The sequence below is a fragment of the Hyperolius riggenbachi genome, chromosome 2, assembly GCF_040937935.1.
Source record: "Hyperolius riggenbachi isolate aHypRig1 chromosome 2, aHypRig1.pri, whole genome shotgun sequence".
Taxonomy (NCBI): Eukaryota; Metazoa; Chordata; class Amphibia; order Anura; family Hyperoliidae; genus Hyperolius; species Hyperolius riggenbachi.
In genome coordinates, this window is record NC_090647.1 from 407,220,127 (window position 1) to 407,243,064 (window position 22,938).

Here is a 22,938-nt window from a genome sequence, read left to right on the forward strand (position 1 = left end):
CAGTGTGTCGGAGGCATTCAAGGTACCCTGTATACTTTGGATAGCATTCTTACAGTAAAAGAGTTATGCAATTAAACTTTCCTGAGACTGCATGTTTATTTAAATAACCCAGACAGATCTTCATGTGATCTTGAAAAAAATAGGCTTTTTAGTCCCTGGTAACTTACATTTGATAAGATCTGCAAATATGCAGAAGTAAGTAAAACAATCAGCATATCGTTGTGTAGGGATCTGGATTTTTTTGTTTGTGTCGTTTTTTTTCTTCACATTATTTCTATATTCCTTGGGCATCATTTTTTTATGTTATGCACTTAGGTTTAACAACTGCTTTTTGACAGTTGTATATATTGTTAGCACTTTTGTGGCAAAGATCTATTATAGCTATGCACATGCACTTTTTAGTACCTGCTGCTCATTACTGTATTTATATTTCTTGATTGCTTGGATTTTGTATTATGCCCACTTTCCAGTTATGGTGAGATGTGAGATATGTGTATTTCCTTCTGAGTGACAATGATTATGATTATGTTGTGCTAATCGGTTCTATATGTTCATATGCAAGATTATTCAGGGCATCGTTTTTGCACTACATACAATGACCAATTATGGAAACAAATTTCTCTGGTTACTACTTAATGATCAGAGACCATACACATTTTACATTGGTCAGTGTGAGGCAAATAATAAGGCAATTGAAAAGGTCGATAACTTAATTCCCAATCTTCATATCCCCCGTATCTAATGTGCGTTATCAATTAACATGGATGTGAGTTTTATGCACAATTGTTTTTTTCTGAATTAAGTGTCAGATTAGGCATCCGATGGGCCATAGGGAGTAGGTTGCACTGACAGATTAGCCAAGCAGTAGAAATTTATTGTCAATGTAGATATGACTCTTTGTCTGCTGATAACACTTCAATTATGCTTATGAAGAAAAGTAAAGGACTACACTGAATCGTGAATGAGTGCTTAATTTGCAGATCTCCTCATTCCTCGATCTACAGCTTTTGCTCTTTGGATTTAGCAACGGACCTCATCTCTACCACTATGTTCAAGGGCCCCATGGTATGACTTTTGCTATAGCTTTCATTAAGAGGTACCTTGTAATCTAGTTACATATACCTGGGTATATTTACACACTGTTCTTTCATGACTGTGTTAGAATGCTTTGTTAACCTATTTTAGTTCCTGGACGTAGAATCTACATCCAGGAACCATGCGCGCTCCCGCGGCCGATTGCGCGCGCGCTCCCGGCCCGTGGTTCGTTAGCCAGGCAATCAGTGAATCGGGCTATGGTGCCCGATTACTGATTCCTCTCCCCCGCTGAAAAAGCGACAGCTTCTCTCGGAAGCTTCACTTTTTCTGGCTGTTGCCTCCCCCATGCGTCTCTCTAAGCGTATGGTACGCTTAGAGTGACGTCATGTAAACAAACTCATGGCCGCCATCTTGTGGCCAAAAAGTAAAACTACAACTAAAAGTAAAAACAAAACTCAAGACACATTTACATTATAAAACTATTGTTTACATACCACCCTCCCAAAAATACCCAAATTAAATGTTTAATATATATAAAAAAAAAAGTTACAAAAAAAAATGTAAATATTTACCTAAGGGTCTAAACTTTTTAAATATCAATATAAAAATGAAATATTTCTATATTTTTTTTTATTTTAGACTTGTAAATAGTGATGCAAAACGGAAAAAATGCACCTTTATTTCCAAATAAAATATTGTCGCCATACATTGTGATAGGGACACAATTTTAACGGTGTCATAACCGGGACACATGGGCAAATACAATACGTGAGTTTTAATTATGGAGGCATGTATTATTTTAAAACTATAATGGCTGAAAACTAAGAAATAATGAATTTTTTCCGTTTTTTTCTTATTCTACCTGTTAAAATGCATTTACAGTAAAGTGGCTCTTAGCAAAATGTACCCCCCCAAAGAAAGCCTAATTGGTGACGGAAAAAACAAGATATAGATCAGTTCATTGTGATAAGTAGTGATTAAGTTATAGGCTAATGAATGGGAGATGAACGCGAATGGGTTAATATTGTTACTTTATATTGTGGATTAATTTACTGTTGATCTCTTATCGTATAAAATTAGTAAAACTTCTAATCATATGTGTTCATATGCTATTGTGTTATCACCTGCTGGGCACAGTGATTCCTTCGTGCTCCCCATTTATGATGTTGAGAACCACTAGTTCATTTTTCAGGAAGGGACTTCTTCCCCGTTATCAGGGGCTCTATTTTGTGTGGAAGCATGCCAAATCTACTATTAGTCTAACGCTTTCATTTAGTGAAGGCTCAAGTTTTTTGTATTTACAGGTTAGTGCCATTGTCTGGTTTGGGAGTGTGATGTGACATAACCCCCTACCTGTAAAGGCTACAATTGTGTATATCTGTGACTCTAACACACACTTAGGGCTTGATTCACAAAGCTGTGATAATGCATATCGTGGTCGTGCTAGCGGTTTTTGCATGCTATAATGCGCGTAACAGTTTTCGCGTGCAATCGCAAATTTTCACGTGAAAATGAGCGCATTTTCACATGAAAATTTGTGATTGCGCGCGAAAACCATTATCCATGTTATAGCGCGCGCAGAAAAGCTAGCGTGACCGTGATAAGATTTATCACACTTTGTGAATCAAGCCCTTAAAGTGAACCTGAACTCAAGGGAAAAAAAAACAGTTTAACTTACTTGGGGCTTCTACAGGCCCCCTGCAGCCGCCCTGTGCCTGGGTCGTGTTAAACCAATCCTCCGCATCGACCCATTTTCATTTTTGGCAACTCAGTCAATCGATGGCCACTACTCCTGTGTGTCCCTGGGCGCACGCGTCCTCATACTGCGCATGCACAGGACACTCCCGACAGCAGGAGCATGATCAAGAACGGGCGTGGCCAGGGCCATGCAGGCACAGTGGATTGGGTAGTCAATAAAATCAGCATCAGTTTATCTCAGGAGAAACCGCAATTTGTCACAGGTATTAGATCTGGTCTTTCAACCCTTAACAACAACAATTACCCAAGCAGGTAATAATCTTTTGTTGTCTATAGCCAGCTTTGTTGTCAATAAGTACTTGGGTACCAAGTACTAAAGAAAATCAAGGAACAATCATAAATTCTGCTGTCATCAGCATGTTTTTTTTAACAATGGTGTTCTTTGATTTAGACCACACTATGGCACATATGCACTTCATTTTTTTCTCCTGCGGTTTCGCCTAAGTGATATTTTCAAACTTGTCAATAAAATGCCTTTTAACCACTTGAGGACCTAGGGCTTTCTACCCCTTAAGGACCGGCCACTTTTTTTCCATTCAGACCACTGCAGCTTTCACGGTTTATTGCTCGCTCATACAACCTACCACCTAAATGAATTTTGGCTCCTTTTCTTGTCACTAATAAAGCTTTCTTTTGGTGCTATTTGATTGCTCCTGCGATTTTTACTTTTTATTATATTCATCAAAAAAGACATGAATTTTGGCAAAAAAATGATTTTTTAACTTTCTGTGCTGACATTTTTCAAATAAAGTAAAATTTCTGTATACATGCTGCGCGAAAAATGTGGACAAACATGTTTTGGATAAAAAAAAAAACCCATTCAGTGTATATTTATTGGTTTGGGTAAAAGTTATAGCGTTTACAAACTATGGTGCAAAAAGTGAATTTTCCCATTTTCAAGCATCTATGACTTTTCTGACCCCCTGTCATGTTTCATGAGGGGCTAGAATTCCAGGATAGTATAAATACCCCCCAAATGACCCCATTTTGGAAAGAAGACATCCCAAAGTATTCACTGAGAGGCATAGTGAGTTCATAGAAGATATTATTTTTTGTCACAAGTAAGCGGAAAATGACACTTTGTGACAAAAAAAAAGTTTCCATTTCTTCTAACTTGCGGCAAAAAAAAATTAAATCTGCCACGGACTCACCATGCCCCTCTCTGAATACCTTGAAGTGTCTACTTTCCAAAATGGGGTCATTTGTGGGGTGTGTTTACTGTCCTCGCATTTTGGGGGGTGCTAATTTGTAAGCACCCATGTAAAGCCTAAAGGTGCTCATTGGACTTTGGGCCCCTTAGCGCAGTTAGGCTGCAAAAAAGTGCCACACATGTGGTATTGCCGTACTCAGGAGAAGTAGTATAATGTGTTTTGGGGTGTATTTTTACACATACCCATGCTGGGTGGGAGAAATATCTCTGTAAATGACAATTTTTTATTTTTTTTTACACACAATTGTCCATTTACAGAGATCTTTCTCCCACTCAGCATGGGTATGTGTAAAAATACACCCCAAAACACATTATACTACTTCTCCTGAGTACGGCGATACCACATGTGTGGCACGTTTTTGCACCCTAACTGCGCTAAGGGGCCCAAAGTCCAATGAGTACCTTTAGGATTTCACAGGTCATTTTAAGAAATTTCGTTTCAAGACTACTCCTCACGGTTTAGGGCCCCTAAAATGCCAGGACAGTATAGGAACCCCACAAATGACCCCATTTTAGAAAGAAGACACCCCAAGGTATTCCGTTAGTAGTACGGTGAGTTCATAGAAGATTTTATTTTTTGTCACAAGTTAGCGGAAAATGACACTTTGTGAAAAAAACCAATAAAAATCAATTTCCGCTAACTTGTGACAAAAAATAAAATCTTCTATGAACTCACCGTACTACTAACAGAATACCTTGGGGTGTCTTCTTTCTAAAATGGAGTCATTTGTGGGGTTCCTATACTGTCCTGGCATTTTAGGGGCCCTAAACCGTGAGGAGTAGTCTTGAAACAAAATTTCTCAAAATGACCTGTGAAATCCTAAAGGTACTCATTGGACTTTGGGCCCCTTAGCGCAGTTAGGGTGCAAAAAAGTGCCACACATGTGGTATCGCCGTACTCGGGAGAAGTAGTACAATGTGTTTTGGGGTGTATTTTTACACATACCCATGCTGGGTGGGAGAAATAACTCTGTAAATGGACAATTGTGTGTAAAAAAATCAAAAGATTGTCATTTACAGAGGTATTTCTCCCACCCAGCATGGGTATGTGTAAAAATACACCCCAAAACACATTATACTACTTCTCCCGAGTACGGCGATACCACATGATTGGCACTTTTTTGCAGCCTAACTGCGCTAAGGGGCCCAAAGTCCAATGAGTACCTTTAGGATTTCACAGGTCATTTTTGTTTCAAGACTACTCCTCACGGTTTAGGGCCCCTAAAATGCCAGGGCAGTATAGGAACCCCACTAATGACCCCATTTTAGAAAGAAGACACCCCAAGGTATTCCGTTAGGAGTATGGTGAGTTCATAGAAGTTTTTATTTTTTTGTCACAAGTTAGCGGAAATTGATTTTAATTGTTTTTTTTTTCACAAAGTGTCATTTTCCGCTGACTTGTGACAAAAAATAAAATCTTCTATGAACTCACCATACTCCTAACGGAATACGTTTGGGTGTCTTCTTTCTAAAATGGGGTCATTTGTGGGGTTCCTATACTGCCCTGGCATTTTAGGGGCCCTAAACCGTGAGGAGGAGTAGTCTTGAAACAAAAATGACCTGTGAAATCCTAAAGGTACTCATTGGACTTTGGGCCCCTTAGCGCAGTTAGGCTGCAAAAAAGTGATAATCATGTGGTATCGCCGTACTCGGGAGATGTAGTATAATGTGTTTTGGGGTGTATTTTTACACATACCCATGCTGGGTGGGAGAAATACCTCTGTAAATGACAATTGTGTGTAAAAAAATCAAAAGATTGTCATTTACAGAGGTATTTCTCCCACCCAGCATGGGTATGTGTAAAAATACACCCCAAAACACATTATACTACTTCTCCTGAGTACGGCGATACCACATGTGTGACACTTTTTTGCAGCCTAGGTGCGCTAAGGGGCCCAACGTCCTAATCACAAGTCATTTTGAGGCATTTGTTTTCTAGACTACTCCTCACGGTTTAGGGCCCCTAAAATGCCAGGGAAGTATAGGAACCCCACAAGTGACCCCATTTTAGAAAGAAGACACCCCAAGGTATTCCGTTAGGTGTATGGCGAGTTCATAGAAGATTTTATTTTTTGTCACAAGTTAGTGAAAAAAGACACTTTGTGAAAAAAAAACAAAAATCAATTTCCGCTAACTTTTGACAAAAAATAAAATCTTCTATAAACTCATCATACACCTAACAGAATACATTGGGGTGTCTTTTTTCTAAAATGGGGTCAATTTCTGGGGTTCCTATACCGCCCTGGCATTTTACGGGCCCAAAACCGTGAGTAGTCTGGAAACCAAATGTCTCAAAATGACTGTTCAGGGGTATAAGCATCTGCAAATTTTGATGACAGGTGGTCTATGAGGGGGCAAATTTTGTGGAACCGGTCATATGCAGGGTGGCCTTTTAGATGACAGGTTGTATTGGGCCTGATCTGATGGATAGGAGTGCTAGGGGGGTGACAGGAGGTGATTGATGGGTGTCTCAGGGGGTGGTTAGAGGGGAAAATAGATGCAATCAATGCACTGGGGAGGTGATCGGAAGGGGGTCTGAGGGGGATCTGAGGGTTTGGCCGAGTGATCAGGAGCCCACACGGGGCAAATTAGGGCCTGATCTGATGGGTAGGTGTGCTAGGGGGTGACAGGAGGTGATTGATGGGTGTCTCAAGGTGTGATTAGAGGGGGGAATAGATGCAAGCAATGCACTGGCGAGGTGATCAGGGCTGGGGCCTGAGGGCATTCTGAGGGTGTGGTCGGGTGATTGAGTGCCCTAGGGGCAGATAGGGGTCTAATCTGATAGGTAGCAGTGACAGGGGGTGATTGATGGGTAATTAGTGGGTGTTTAGGGTAGAGAACAGATATAAACACTGCCCTTGGGAGGTGATCTGATGTCGGATCTGCGGGCGAACTATTGGTGTGGGTGGGTGATCAGATTGCCCGCAAGGGGCAGGTTAGGGGCTGATTGATGAGTGGCAGTGACAGGGGGTGATTGATGGGTGGCAGTGCCAGGTGGTGATTGATGGGTGGCAGTGACAGGGGATGATTGATGGGTGATTGACAGGTGATTGACAGGTGATCAGTGGGTTATTACAGGGAAGAACAGATGTAACTAATGCACTGGCGAATTGATAAGGGGGGGGTCTGAGGGCAATCTGAGCGTGTAGGCGGGTGATTGAGTGCCCGCAAGGGGCAGATTAGGGTCTGATCTGATGGGTAACAGTGACAGGTGGTGATAGGGGGTGATTGATGGGTAATTAGTGGGTGTTTAGATGAGACAATAGATGTAAACACTGCGCTTGGGTGGTGATCTGATGTCGGATCTGCGGGTGATCTATTGGTGTGGGTGGGTGATCAGATTGCCCGCAAGGGGCAGGTTAGGGGCTGATTGATGGGTGGCAGTGACAGGGGGTGATTGATGGGTGGCAGTGACAGGGGGTGATTGATGGGTGATTGACAGGTGATCAGTGGGTTATTACAGGGAAGGACAGATGTAAATAATGCCCTGGCGAATTGATAAGGGGGGGGTCTGAGGGCAATCTGAGCGTGTAGGTGGGTGATTGGGTGCCCGCAAGGGGCAGATTAGGGTCTGATCTGATGGGTAACAGTGACAGGTGGTGATAGGGGGTGATTGATGGGTAATTAGTGGGTGTTTAGAGGAGAGAATAGATGTAAACACTGCGTTTGGGTGGTGATCTGATGTCGGATCTGCGGGCGATCTATTGGTGTGGGTGGGTGATCAGATTGCCCGCAAGGGGCAGGTTAGGGGCTGATTGATGGGTGATTGACAGGTGATTGACAGATGATTGACAGGTGATCAGGGGGGATAGATGCATACAGTACACAGGGGGGGGGGGGGTCTGGGGAGAATCTGAGGGGTGGGGGGGTGATCAGGAGGGGGCAGTGGGCAGGGGGGGAGATAAAAAAAAATAGCGTTGACAGATAGTGACAGGGAGTGATTGATGGGTGATTAGGGGGGTGATTGGGTGCAAACAGGGGTCTGGGGGGTGGGCGGGGGGGGGTCTGAGGGGTGCTGTGGGCGATCTGGGGCAGAGGGGGTGGGAGAAATCAGTGTGCTTGGGTGCAGACTAGGGTGGCTGCAGCCTGCCCTGGTGGTCCCTCGGACACTGGGACCACCAGGGCAGGAGGCAGCCTGTATAATACACTTTGTAAATATTACAAAATGTATTATACACTTTGTATGCGGCGATCGCGGGGTTAACATCCCGCCGGCGCTTCCGTATAGCCGGCGGGCTGTTGCGGCGGGCGAGCGGTGACAGGCGCCGGCGGAGGATCGCGTCACGGATGACGCGATCGCTCCGCCCATGCCCTTACAAGGACCGCCGCCTCTGTGGGTGAGCCGGTCCTTAAGGGCTCCACTTCCCGGCCGCCCCTGTGCGTTAGGCGGTCGGGAAGTGGTTAAATCACCAGCAAGCAAATAAATACTTGAAACAGTTTTTATAGTACTTTTTTGACTACTTGTTGGTGCTTTTTCAATTGAAATGTGCTGAAAAGTTGTTCTAAATAGAAAATGAAAAATTATCTCCTAGGACAAAACTCAGGAGAAAAAGTTAATTGCACATGGGCCTACAAGTCTAATTTAGGCTGCAACAAAATTTACTCCAAATATTTAATAACTGCCAAAACATGTAATATTACATCTGACTGCAAAAACAATTGTTACAAATTCATAAGTTACCAATTATTAACCTTACATAAGTTTGTAATGTGAAAATGAATGCTCTTAAAATGCTCTTAATTTGTATAGTTAAAACATTCATAATTAACTCAATATTTACATGTGAAAGAATGAATCACATAGTGAGGAATTTATTAGAAATGATTCTGTCCTATCACTAATTTCTAAAAGTATCATAATTGAAGCTTTCTATTTGGGAAGATTGATTTACAGTATATCTTCCTTAGGGCTCATTCACACTAGTTAGTGAGTTAAAATGCATGAATACAAACTTACAAACTCATGAATGGGTTTGTGAGTTTTTGTGCATTTACACATATTTCCATGGGTTTTAACTCCCGATGAATTGAAATGCACTGCACACAGTGTTGTAGTGTGAATGATAAAATGAAAGTCTATGGACTTTCATGTTACCAAGTAAAACACACACTATGTGCAGCGAGTCAAAACTCACTGCAACTCACATAGTGTAAATGAGTCCTTAGAGTTTTGGTATTTTTGCAAATCTTGTGTTATCCAACGGATCTATTGTACCACACTACTCTCATGCCAATGTAAATGTACCATTACAATATTACAATATTACATTAGCAAAGCGATTATATTGTCCCACTCAATGCACCGCTGTGAAAGTAGCTATAGAGATTTGCAAACAAATATAGTTGTGCTGTGCTCCCTTTGGTGTTAGTTTTGGAAACTGGCACAAGAATGAGCCAGATCTCCCACAAAGCAATCTTGCACATAAATCCTGACTCCTGCAATGTTCCACCCAAAGTGGTGTCAGTTGTGTTTTGATGGATTGCAATGAAACCGAGCCAAAAAGTTGCATCATGGTTTACAGTACATACAGTGACGCATACAGTATAATGTAAGTATGCCAAACTGCCACTGTAAATGCACGCATTACCCAGTTGATGCAAAGCTTGCTTTGCGTTACTGTGTCAGTACCTGCCACACTGCACTCAATCTGGAAGCCCATAGGAATACGGTTGCATTGTGATGCAATGATATTGTATTCGGTATGAAAGGGCTTTTACTGGTGGCACAAGTACCACATACTTGAAACCTCTGATATAAATCACGGTCATGTAAAGTAATTTACCTTGATAGGAAACTTTCCAGGGATCTTGTTTTGTCTTCCCTCTTACATGTAATCCCATCCCTTTTTTGCTTCTCCATTTCTTTAATTCTGGACTGGAATGTATCAACAAGGTCGAAAACAGACTTCATAGCAATGGGTACTTCATAGTATTGCTGTGTGAAGCAACGATACAGCATTTAATAACATTTTTTTGACTTGTTATCCCATTAGTTAAAAATGTTTAACTGTATGCCATTGGAGACTGGTGCTCTGCATGTTCAAAATATTATCTCATTCATGGGAAGTTTGTGCTTGTCCCTGGGGAGCAGGACATTGAGTGGGAAGCTGCGGTCTGGATCCTTATAGTGCCCAGTTGGACAGCCTTGCATCCCTAAATGCCTATACTTTATGCGGATACGTAAGTGCAATACTGGAAATAGCATGAGGAGTGGCATTTTAAACAGTGTTACCCTATGGTGCTATGTTTTTATATTGTTTTATATGAGCTGGATTAAAGTTTGATGTGAATCTATGGAGGAGGAATTGGCTTCATTTCTGTGTGGGGAGATCGTTTAGGTGCATTACAGAGCACTTGATCCACCTGTTGTCTGAGGCAACAATTCGGTGGGGTGTGTTCTGTATGTCATCACTAAGCATTATTTGGGAACTGGCTGTACAAAGAACCAGGTGCTACCTGAAACTGCTACTCTGATTTGAATTTGCAATACAGGTTTACGCTATGTCAGCTTTTTTTCTTTTTTTATGTATTGGATGCAGTAGTGGTGAGCGCAGGTGGAACATTATATTGAGACTGAGATTGCTTTATCGGGAATTTCTGACCCTGTGAACCCACTTACTTTATTGGAACTTTCTCTGGTGACTGGTGCAGTTTTATTTATAATATATATTTTGCACATAGAATGCTGAGGCTTCCTACAAGTTTTTTTTACTTTTGTGGGAGGGCTTTCCAGTACTGGTTGACATTAAAAAAAATGTATTAAATGCAAAGCAGCTAAAGCAGATAACGTCTTGGTATGCAGAAAAAGAGAAATAAAAAACTTGGGATGCTAGCATGATACTGCCCCCATTTATCTCTCTTGTAAGTCCAAATCTGGAACTGTTATTGGTTGAAAACAATGGACGCATGTCTTTAGATAACGTATAACTATTTAACGTAGTTACAATACAATACAATAACATTTCTATAGCGCTTTTCTCCCATAGGACTCAAAGCGCTTAGGCTCTCTCAGATTCAGTAATTAGTAGGATGAAGTATTCACACAACAAAAGTTATATTTCTGGAAATGCCAAACTGAACAGGTGGGTTTTCAGTCTGCATTTAAACACGTTCAGGGATGGAGCTGTCCTGATCTGTTGAGGTAAGGAGTTCCAAAACGTAGGGGCAGCATGACAGAAGGCTCTGGGACCAAAAGTTTCCAAGTGGACTCAGGGTATGACTAGATTATTAGAACCTGTTGATCTGAGAATGCGGGGATTGCTACGCAGCTGCAACATATCTTTCATGTATCCAGGGCCTAAATTATTCAGGGATTTAAATGTCAGTAGGCCGATCTTGAATAGGACCCTCCATTCTATAGGTAGCCAGTGAAGGGAGTGCAGGACTGGCGTTATGTGGCAGTGACGGGGTTGGTTGGTTAGCAGTCTGGCAGCAGTATTCTGTATCAGCTGTAGTCGGTACAAGACCTTTTTTGGAAGGCCAGTGTAGAGAGCATTGCAGTAGTCCAGTCGGGATGTGATGAAGGCGTGGACTAAGGTTGGCAGATCTTCTGGGGGTATGAGGTGCTTGATTTTTGCAATGTTCTTCAGGTGAAAATAGGATGATTTCACCACAGCAGAGATTTGAGTTCTGAACTTTAAATCCCAATCAATTAGAACTCCCAGGCTACGCACATGATCAGAGCTGCGCAGATCCGTGCCTCCTATTCCCAGTGGTGAAGACTGCAAGTTAAGTTGTTTTGTTATCATGCTCTGCCCTCCTATCAGAAGGACTTCAGTTTTGTCTGCATTTAGTTTCAGCCAATTGTCATTCATCCATTGCTGTAGTTCACGTAAGCAGGCGTTTATAGTTAGAGTTGGGTCTGTCACACCAGGCTTGAAGGAAAGATATAGTTGAGTGTCGTCTGCATAGCAGTGGTATGTCAGGCCATGTTTTTGGATTAGTTTTCCCAGCGGTAACATGTAAATCGTGAAAAGCAGGGGAGAGAGGATTGAGCCCTGGGGCACCCCATACCTAAGTGATACAGGGGTGGACAGGAAGGGCCCCATAGACACTTTTTGGGTTCTGCCACTCAAGAAGGATTGGAACCACTGAAGAACTATGCCATCAATGCCGCAGTATTCATGTAGCCTGTTTATCAAGATGTCATGGTCAACTGTATCAAAGGCTGCAGAAAGGTCTAGCAGTATGAGGATGGAGCACTCTCCTCTGTCTCTTGCCATGAGCAGGTGGTTGCATATTTGGATGAGGGCCGTTTCAGTGCTGTGGTGTTTCCTGAAGCCAGACTGGAATGGGTCATAACTGTTGTTTTGTAGGATTTTGGCTTCTAGCTGGAGGTAAACAGCTTTTTCAATTAGCTTGCCCAGAAAGGGAAGGTTAGAGACAGGTCTGTAGCTGGTCATTGCATCTGGGTCCAGGGAGGGTTTTTTGAGGAGAGGCCTGATGATTGCTTCCTTCAGTAAAGCAGGAAATATCCCTGATTTTAAGGAACAGTTAACAATTTTTAGGAATACCGGTACGAACAGGTCGGGGCAGTTCAACATGAACTGTGTTGGGCCAGGATCTAGGTCACAGGTAGTTAGGCGGACGTGAAGGAGGATGCTTGATGTGACTTCTTCATCAATTTCTTTGAAGTTTGACCAAGGTGTTACATTGTCTCTGCTAATGGATAGTTAAGAGAAGAGCATGATTATGGGAGAGAGGATTAAAGATAGAGGAAATAGATGCCTCTTCCTTTCTTACTGAATTATTGCCCCTTTCCCCTCCATTATTTTAAATTTTGTGGCTGTAGTAGTGGTGCACATATGGATTAGGGCTTTGCTGTCTGCCCATCCTCTATGTATGTCCTTTTTACTAAAAACAAAGTTATAACATGGTCAAACTGGATCTGCCCAGTAACATAGTGTACACAAAGGACAGAGACTTGTGTGCTTAAACACAAACTACATATGCTCAAGTAATTATTGCATATAGTTAGATCTACATTGTGTGCTTAGCCATTTGCATGGGCAATGAAATCATATTATGGAGCACCACAGTAACAGCATAACACGTTGCTTCATTTATACGGTACTTTTCGTAGTGAATAGATAAGTGGAGGTGCCTTTAAAAGATGACAAATATAATCTCCATATTCAATTAGAAATAAATCTCTACATTTCAATATGCTTACCAGATGAGGGGACTAAAGATCAAAATGTTCTAGTTTTGTTCCAGTTTCAGAAATGTTCTGGTTTTAAATCTGTTCCTCATCTGTCCTTTTCTTTGGACCAATTGGGGAAAAAACAAATGATCTCACTAGCAAAGGATATAATTGTACATGCTTGTAATTAGAAGCTCCAAGATCAAGTGATCTAATGTCAGCTTAGCCCAGCAATGCATGTGCAGTGTGTACAAACAAAGTAAGTCTTACATAATTTATGTACCACTCATTAAACCTTATGTGTGCTGTCTTCCCAGTTCCGACCTAAGATTTACCAGTTGTTAGTGGATAACGCACATGTCACATGTCTCTTCAGGCATGCTTCAATAAGGACTCTTCTTTGCTCTTTGATGATTGTGATTGAATGAATATGCAAATCATTCAGTAACCCCTACATTTCTCAAGTCCCGCCACAGATCCATATCCATATAGAATGTGGTCCTATACCTCCACACTTGTAATTCTACCATCATGATTCTCTTTAAATCCTTAAACTATATATTCAAATCTATGAACACTTGTCTGTCTCTGCTCTATCCGTTCATCAACTAAAAAGGTAACAAAAATTACAGGTAGGGTGGGATTTTCTGCCAGCGCAAGGAATTTCTTTTCTTTTTTCTTTCTTCACTTCTTACTGCTTTTTCTTCTTCCTTCTTTTGAAATCTTTTATTTATCTTGGGCAGAGGTTTGGGACTGAAAATTACTAAGTGATTTCTGGTCTAGATTTATAGCTCTGGTTTATAGATACAGAGTCAATAGGTTGGATATTCGTTGTGGATGTAGCAGATTGCTATGCTGGAGGAGACGAGCTTATGTGACTGCTACTACAATCTACCCATATGTTGTTGGGCTACATGTTGGTCACTCACCTATCTGCCATCACGTTTAACCATATTTCTCTTTCTTCTTCTTTATCTTAAAATCTTTACTTTTCTCTCCTTCTCCTTTAATATGTGTTATTTGCTCAATTACATAGACAGGTTATCTTCATTTTAAAAATAGTTTCTGTCATTGATACGACTGGTGGAATCTTTGGGTGTTTGTTCCGTTTGGGCTCACCAAGATACCTAGCTCTTAGGATATATTGCTGACAGGAATATGAAAGTTAAGTGGCAGTTGTTTAGCACCTCCTTTTTCATACAGAATGTTTTGCATACTGTCATGGTTGATTTATTTATATTTGCCTTTGTATGATATGTCTGTTTATAATTACGGAAGTGTTGGCAAAATGAAAATACGCTGCGCTGGAAAGCTGCTTGAATGTATGCTATACTCAGCAGAATAAACACACTGTAAAGTTTGTTGTGATGTTATTATCCTTTGCAGATATAAAATAAAGAATCTTTAACCTTTTCGGGACCACCGGCATTAGATTCTACGCCGCACTTGTGGCTGTTCAAGCCTGATGCGGCGTAGAATCTACGCCGGCCTGCAATTTCCGCTCCCGACGTGATCGTGCGCACCCGGAGGGGGAGATTAAGCTGTCATATGACAGCCGACATCTCCCCCGAGTGATCAGCAGCCATCGCGTATGGCTGCTGATCACGTGATCACTACGATCGCCGTCGGATCGTAGTGATCCCTTTGACAGCTGCGGCGGCAGGGGGGAAAAGAAGAGGATCCACTCACCTCCCTGCCGTTCCAGCGATGATCGGCACCCCCCTCCGCTCTGGCCGACATCTCCGCTCCATCTGACGTCAGCGCCGGGTCCCGGCTTGATGACGTCATCAAGCCGCGACCCGGAACTGATCTTCAGACAGAACGGAGATGCCGGCCGGAGAAGAGGGTCCCGTGTGGCTCATCGCTGGAGCCTGGAAGGTAAGTGAAGGCTGCTGGCAGAAGGGAGGGCCCAGGCCACCATGGGGGGGAAACAAAAGCAGCCAGCCACAGACTGGATCCGGCCGCCTGACCCCCCCAAACGCGCGCACCCCCTTCCCGCGCAAAATGCCTGGTCCTTAAGGGGGGGCAGGTGGCCGGTCCCGAAAAGGTTAAAAAAAAAAAGTCAACAAATATGCAGTCTATTATTATTACTATTATTTACTATTTATATAGCGTTATCATCTTCCGCAGCACGATACAAAGTATATTGTCTTGTCACTTAACTGTCCCTCATAAGGGCTCACAATCTAATCCCTACCATAGTCATATGTCTATGTATGTATCGTGTAATGTATTGTAGTCTAGGGCCAATTTTAGGGGGAAGCCAATTAACTTATCTGTATGCTTTTGGGATGTGGGAGGAAACTGGAGTGCCCAGAGGGATCCCACACAGACATGGAGAGAACATACAAACTCATTGCACATGTTGACCTGGCTGGGATTCAAATTGGGGACTATGCCACCGTGTATAACCTTTGTCTCCCTTATACCGTACCTTAGCATTTTATTACAAAAGATGGAAGGAAAGCAATATTGGAGATTTACTTATCTTTTAAACCCCACAATTGTGAACTAAAAGTCATACTTGCTTGTTTTAGTTAAATTTTTGGAGGGTTAACATAAATTGCACTATGTGGCGAGATCCAGAAAGTATTTTAGGAACACATCATAAACATAAAAAGAGCAGACACCCACCGCATTTCTGGACACACATCATAAATATTACCCTAAGGTCCATTTGCAATTAACTTTGTCACTTGAGTTTTCTCCTAGGAGATAATTTTCCATCTTCTCTTTTTCAAATAACTTTTAAACATTTTGCAAATGAAGAAGTACCCAAAAGTTTGTGAAAAAGGACCACCAAAAAAATAATTTTCAGTATTTCCTTGCTTGCTGGTGGTTTCAAAGGCATTTTATTAACAATTTTGAAAATATCACCTAGGAGAAAATTAGGGAGAAAAAGTTAATTGCATATGGGCCTAAGGGTTATATGTGTATGGTTATTATATCTATGGAGGAATACATCACAACACAAGAGAGAATGTAGTAAAAAGTAATGTAGAGAACATACATTTTTCGGTTTGTGAATGTGAACACGAATTTGCCGCAAACGTTCTTGAACCACCATAGACTTCAATGGGCAGCTGAATTCTAAAACCTATAGGTACTGTTTCTGGCCACAAAAGTAATGGAAAAGTTGTTTCAAGGGGCCTAACACCTGGACAGTGGCATGTCGGAGGGGGACCAAAGGCAAAAATGCCACGTACAAATTAAGTAGTTAACGCAGATTTGTGTTTTAATCTCTAAAGGGCAGAAATCACATTACAGTCCTAAATTTGTGGAATAAAGTGCTTTAAAATGTTCGCCGTGTGTACACATCGATCAGGTAGTGTAAGGGTTAGGCCCGATTCACACAGACAGACGAAATGCCACATTTACCGCAACACAAACAGCATTAGTGATAACCTCAAGTGAGCCAATCATTGTTTTTATTAGTTGACGCCCTCAGGACATAAATATTAGTCCTCTCTGCGGAGTCACAATCTTTATGTGGTGGTGTGTAGTGGTTGCCGTGCGTGTGCACACATTCGGGGGAGTGCAGGCGATGGCGGTTTTCCAGCACCTATGGTCGGGCTGAGGTAGTTCAATGGCAGTTAAGTGACCAAAAAAAACACTGATTTTGCAGTGTGGGCCCAGTGTTGGCCTAGTAGACTTTATTGATCACTTTGATGACCATTAAAAAATGTTTTTGTCAAAACTTATTAAGCAGATTGAATTTAGTCTGTCCACAATGAAGCAACAACCTTATCGTCTTGGGTGTGCCAACACACTAATATAGGTCATTGCTTCATTGTGATACACAAGCCCCTTCACCATGACAAGATGACGATCACGAAGGAGAATTGACATGTACATGCCTTTTTTTTAAAGGCATGTACATGCCATTTTTATAAAATGTTTCCAAAAATTACGTTTTGGACCCTAGTTGGTGGTGATGGAGGAGGACAGCTGTGTGGGAAGTCATGCTGCTTGCAAAGAAGAAAAACAGCTTTGTGGGGACTGAGTCACAAGACTTCCAGCGTGCTGTAACCCTCCAAGATCCCAGTCCAAAAGCCAGCCATACACTATTACAACCCAGGAACAACCTGAAAAGACCCCTTTCAGACTTAGACCAACAGGAAGCAGAGGGAAAGGTAGAAAAAGGAAACCGAACACACACACACACACACACACACACACACACACACACACACACACCTGTCAGACACCAGTCCAACAAACTAAATGCATTTTCAATCTGTCCCAACACGTATTATCCAAACATGAGATCACACTGTTAGAAAAAGGCCTCTTTTATTGCCCCACAAAATCATCCAACATGTTTGAATTATTCACAGATTTAAATACATATATCAGAAAACTTACCCTCAAACGCCATTTCGACATCAAGAAGAATTTAAAAACCCTTCGCACAGAACCGGACACTACACTGATCCTCACATCAGATGACAACCTACCTACCATCACTGTACAGCCCACCACAGTCACAACCGTAAAATACATCGCCACCAATTTAAAAGGCAGATCACGTTTCTATCCCACAGTATCCAAAGGCAATTTGTAACGATCGGTGTAACACAGAGAGGGTCTGATTACCGGTGAACTGCAGTATCACCGAGAATGCAGAATATACCCGATTATCGATGATCTGCAGTATCACCGATAATCAGATATATAATCTAACCTCTGGACACCTGAGTAATGAGTGAGTGTTTAGTGCAACAGTAATACTTTGAGTACACACTGAAGTATGTTCCTTCCGTAAGCCTAGACTCTCCCGGGGGAGGAGCTAAGCAGAGAGTAGGAAGGACAGAGTGTGAGTGACACCAAGGAGAGGGTGTCACTAACAGATCTGGGAACTGCCTCTAACAGTAAGGCTAGTTCTCGAGGTCGGCCAAGCCAGGTCGTCAACACACAGACAGATAAAGTACAGAATCAGAAGGCAGATACGGAATCCAATAACAGGCAGGGTTTGGCAACGGAGAATCAGAATAACGAGGTACAGAGTCAGCAGGCCAATACAGAGTCCAGGAACGAGCAGAGTTTGGCAACAGGATATCAGAAATAGCAAGGTACAGGATCAGAGTTCAGAAGAATAGTCAGGCAGGCAAAAGGTCATAACAAATAATACAGATAATATTCCTAACGCTAAGGTGTGAACGCCTTGATGTCAACACCTTTGGAAACTATGCTAGAACACAGATACGAACAAGGTCTGAGTGCTACCACGTTGTGATCGCAAAGCCAGACAACCAGAGAATGACCAGCACCCAGCATATATACACTAGTGCTCTCCAGCACCTCCCCTAAATGCTGGACCAATGAAAGTTGCTGTAATTGTCAGCTGACCGGCCTGGTCAGCTGACCGGCCTGGTCAGCTAACCCTTCTCTGACTGCCATAAAAGTTCTGCCTCTCCACGCGCACGCGCGTCATTCTGAACCTAGGTGGACTATCAGTCCCAGCCACCCTAGTACTGCTTTGCAATGTCTCTGCTGACCCATGCGCGGGGTTAGTCGCACCGCTATCCGCACCGGCGGCGGCCTCTCCGCGCTGGGTCAAAGTGTCAGTAGCAGGGCTATGTGTGCTTCCGCGTACCGCCATGCCCTCCATGGAAACAGCCGCCTCACGCTGAGTAGAGGCGGCTGATTTTTCGCGTTTCCTTACAGTATCCCCCCCCCCCCCGAGGAGTGGACTCCGGACAGCTCTTTCCTGTCTTCTCAGGATGTAAGGCATGGAATTCCCTTTTTAATTTGTCAGCATGCATGCGACACTCAGGCACCCATGTCCTTTCCTCAATCCCATACCCCTTCCAGTGCACCAAATACTGTACTGAATTCTGCACCACACATGCGTCTAAGATCTTCTCTACTTCGTACTCCGGTTGGTCATCTATCATCACAGGAGGAGGAGGAGTGGGACCCACATGGACTGCTGGCTTGAGCAGTGACTCATGGAAAGATCTTACGCCACGCATGCTGGCAGGAAGATCAATGGCATAAGTAACATTTTTGATCTTTCTAGCCACCGGAAATGGACCGACAAACCTGGGGCCCAACTTGTCTGAGGGCTGTTTCAGGGTCAAGTGACGTGTGGACACCCATACCAAGTCTCCTGGTTGGAATCTCCATTCTAAAGAACGTCTCTTGTCAGTTTGACCCTTTTGACTCTGAAACGCCTTTTCCAAATTATTTCTCACGGTCCACCAAATGTCCTTAAAAGACTTCTGCCAGGCCTCCAGAGCTGGAAATGGAGTGGAGGCCACTGGCAATGGGGAGAATTTGGGCAATCTCCCTGTCACTACCTGAAACGGGGAAAATCCAGAGGAAGAACTTTTCAAATTATTTTGTGCAAATTCTGCGAAGGGCAGAAATTTGACCCAGTCATTCTGTGTCTCTGCAACGTAACACCTCAAAAACTGCTCCAATGACTGATTGACTCTCTGTCTGACCATTGGTCTGTGGGTGGTAGCCCGACGAAAATGACAGCTTCATGCCCATTTGGTGGCAAAATGCCCTCCAGAATCTAGAAATAAATTGGACTCCCCGATCTGACACTATGTTTTCCGGAATGCCATGCAGCCGGAAAACGTGGGTGATGAACAAATCGGCCAATTTCTGGGCCGAGGGGAGTCCTTTCAAGGGCAAGAAATGGGCCATCTTACTGAAGCGGTCGACTACCACCCAAATGACCGACATGCCCTCAGGCAAAGTAGACAACCCCTTTCTCGGACCCCTGAGTTGGTGTGTAATGTTGAGGTGCTACACAAAGAGAGTTTACAATTTCTGGTCCTGCGTATGACAACCTCCACCATTATTCTTGGCATGCCATGGTTACAACTTCACTCTCCTCAGATTGACTGGGCTTCAGGTCAGCTAAAAAGCTGGTCTACCCACTGTCATCCTCACTGTTAGGCGAGAGTAACCGTAGGAAACACCAAGTTTCAGGTTAAAGGTGTGCCAACTCAGTACGCAGAATTTGCTGATGTGTTCTGTCCTAAATCGGCACATAAACTTCCCCCTCACCGTACCTTCGATTGTCCCATCGGTTTAAGATCTGGTTGTATGCCTCCAAGGGGTCACCTCTATAATATATCTGGACCTGAGAAAGTAGCAATGGAGGAGTTCATCAAAGAGAACTTGGCCAAGGGTTTCATCCGTCCCTCTCGTTCACCAGCAGGGGCAGGATTCTTTTTTGTGAAAAAAAAAGATGGAGGCCTTCGTCCCTGCATTGATTATCGAGGGTTGAACAAAATTACAGTGAAAAATCGTTATCCGTTGCCCCTGATTGACGATTTGTTCACTCAGGTTACCAACGCCAAGATTTTCTCTAAACTGGATTTAAGGGGCGCATACAACCAGGTTCGAATTAGAGATGGTGACGAATGGAAGACGGCCTTCAACACGCCTGACGGGCACTACGAATATCTGGTGATGCCCTTCGGGTTGTGTAACGCTCCTGCCGTCTTCCAGGAGTTAATAAATGAGGTATTCAGGGAGGTGTTGGGGAAGTTCGTCTTAGTTTATCTGGACGACATACTGATCTTCTCTTCCAATCTGTTGGAACATTGAAAACATGTCAAGTTTGTGTTAAATTAAGACAAAATTCACTTTATGCTAAACTGGAAAAATGCCTCTTCGAGGTAACCTCAGTTGCCTTCTTGGGGTACATTATCTCTACGTCTGGCCTCTCCATGGATCCAGGAAAAGTCTCTGCTGTTTTGGAGTGGCCTCAGCCTGTGGGATTGAAGGCACTCCAAAGGTTTTTGGGCTTTGCCAACTACTACAGGAGATTTATCAAGGGGTACTCCTCAGTGGTCTCACCTCTCACCAGTCTCACCAAGAAGGGTGCTGATACTTACCACTGGTCAGCAGAGGCACATTCTGCTTTCTCTACTCTGAAAAAACTGTTCTGTTCTGCACCCATTTTAAGACATGTGGATGTCACCTTCCCCTTTATTGTGGAGGTTGATGCCTCGAGGTTGGGGTGGGGGCTGTATTGTCTCAGCGCTCTGGTTTGCAGGGCAAACTTCATCCATGCGCTTACTTTTCCCGTAGGTTTTCACCCGCAGAGAAAAACTACGATATTGGCAACCGGGAGCTTTTGGCTATTAAATTAGCTTTTGAAGAGTGGCGACATTGGCTAGAAGTGGCAGAGCATACTATCACAGTTTATACAGATCATAAAAACCTGGAGTACATAGAGGGCACCAAGAGACTTCGTCCTCGTCAGGCCCGGTGGTCTTTGTTCTTTTCAAGATTCAGATTTGTTGTAACGTATACCCCAGGTAGTAAAAGCATCAAAGCTGACGCCTTGTCCAGGTGTTTCGAGCCCAAGACAGTACAGCCCTCAGCCCCTGAGACCATTCTACCTCAGAGGGTAGTCCTGGCAGCTACTGAGACCTGGAAAGATTGGACAGTCACTGAGTCCTTACCAACAGGATGTTCCAGAGGGGAAGCCCGAGGGGGTGATGTTTGTACCACTACCTTTTTGTCTACAACTCTTACATCTGTTTCATTCCCATAAGAATGCAGGTCATCCCGGGGCCACCAGAACTCAGGATTTGTTGGCCAGATGTGCTTGGTGGCCTACATTAGCAACAGATTGTAAGGAGTTTGTGAGGGAATGTGCAGTATGTGCTAGAAGTAAGCCCTCTCGCCAGGCACCTGTGGGTACTTTACAATCCTTACCAGTGCCAAGTGAGCCATGGACTCATTTGTCCATGGATTTTGTAGGAGAACTCCCCAGGTCTGAGGGCAAAACAGTCATTTGGGTGGTAGTGGATAGATTCAGTAAGATGGCCCATTTTGTTCCATTAAAAGGACTCCCCTCGGCCCAGGAGTTGGCTGATCTCTTCATCCAGCACGTTTCCGGCTGCATGGTATTCCGGAGAATGTGGTGTCAGATCGGGGAGTCCAATTTGTATCAAAGTTTTGGAAAGCCTTTTGCCATCAGCTGGATATGGACCTTGCATTTTCATCAGGCTACCACCCACAGACCAATGGCCAGACCGAGAGAGTTAACCAGTCCCTGGAGCAATTTCTCAGATGTTATGTCGCAGATGCTCAGTCCGATTGGGTAACATTTTTACCATTTGTGGAATTTGCGCACAACAATCTGAAGAGTTCCTCTTCAGGATTTTCCCCATTTCAGGAAGTTTCGGGAAGATCACCCAAGTTTGCCCCGTTGCCTGTGGCGTCTACACCATTCCCAGCCTTGGAGAATTGACAGAGAGCATTGAGGGAGATTTGGGGAATGGTTAAGAGGAACTTGGGGAAAGCCTTCCAGACCCAGAAGAAACAGGCAGATAAAAGGCGGTCTGTAGAATGGAAGTTTTCTCCGGGAGACATGGTATGGGTATCCACTCGGCATTTGACCTTGAAGCAACCGTCACCCAAACTGGGGTCTAGATTCATAGGACCATTCCCAGTGACCAGAAAGATTAATAATGTCACTTATGCGATTGATCTCCCAGCCAGTATGAGAGGTGTGAGATCATCAAAAAATGGGAGTGATTTATGATTATGTTTTCATGAATATACGAGATTAGATTATATTAAAACTATATTTGATTACATAAGGATCAAGCTATGATTGTTTCATGTGTTTTCCACTCATTGAGCATTCACAATATTAATTTATATATTTTTTAAATATTAATAACTATGTTTACAACATTTTATAACATTAGTACTTTTTAGGGTTTATTAATTTATGTGATACTAACTGTGATTATGCATTTTTGATACAGATACCAGATTGTTTTTTTTATTCCACAGGACCCCTGCGGTCTTC

The 22,938-nt window shown here is 43.1% G+C and overlaps 1 protein-coding gene across 1 annotated transcript in view; it reads right to left on the minus strand.

Moving 5' to 3' along the window:
- Positions 1 to 22,938, minus strand: part of CCDC80 (coiled-coil domain containing 80) — a 227,634-nt gene that overhangs the window by 86,244 nt on the left and 118,452 nt on the right. The window contains exon 5 of the mRNA XM_068269829.1: positions 9,787 to 9,938. Within this exon, the coding sequence (XP_068125930.1) occupies positions 9,787 to 9,938 (152 nt within the window). The remainder of the gene's footprint in view (positions 1 to 9,786; positions 9,939 to 22,938) is intronic.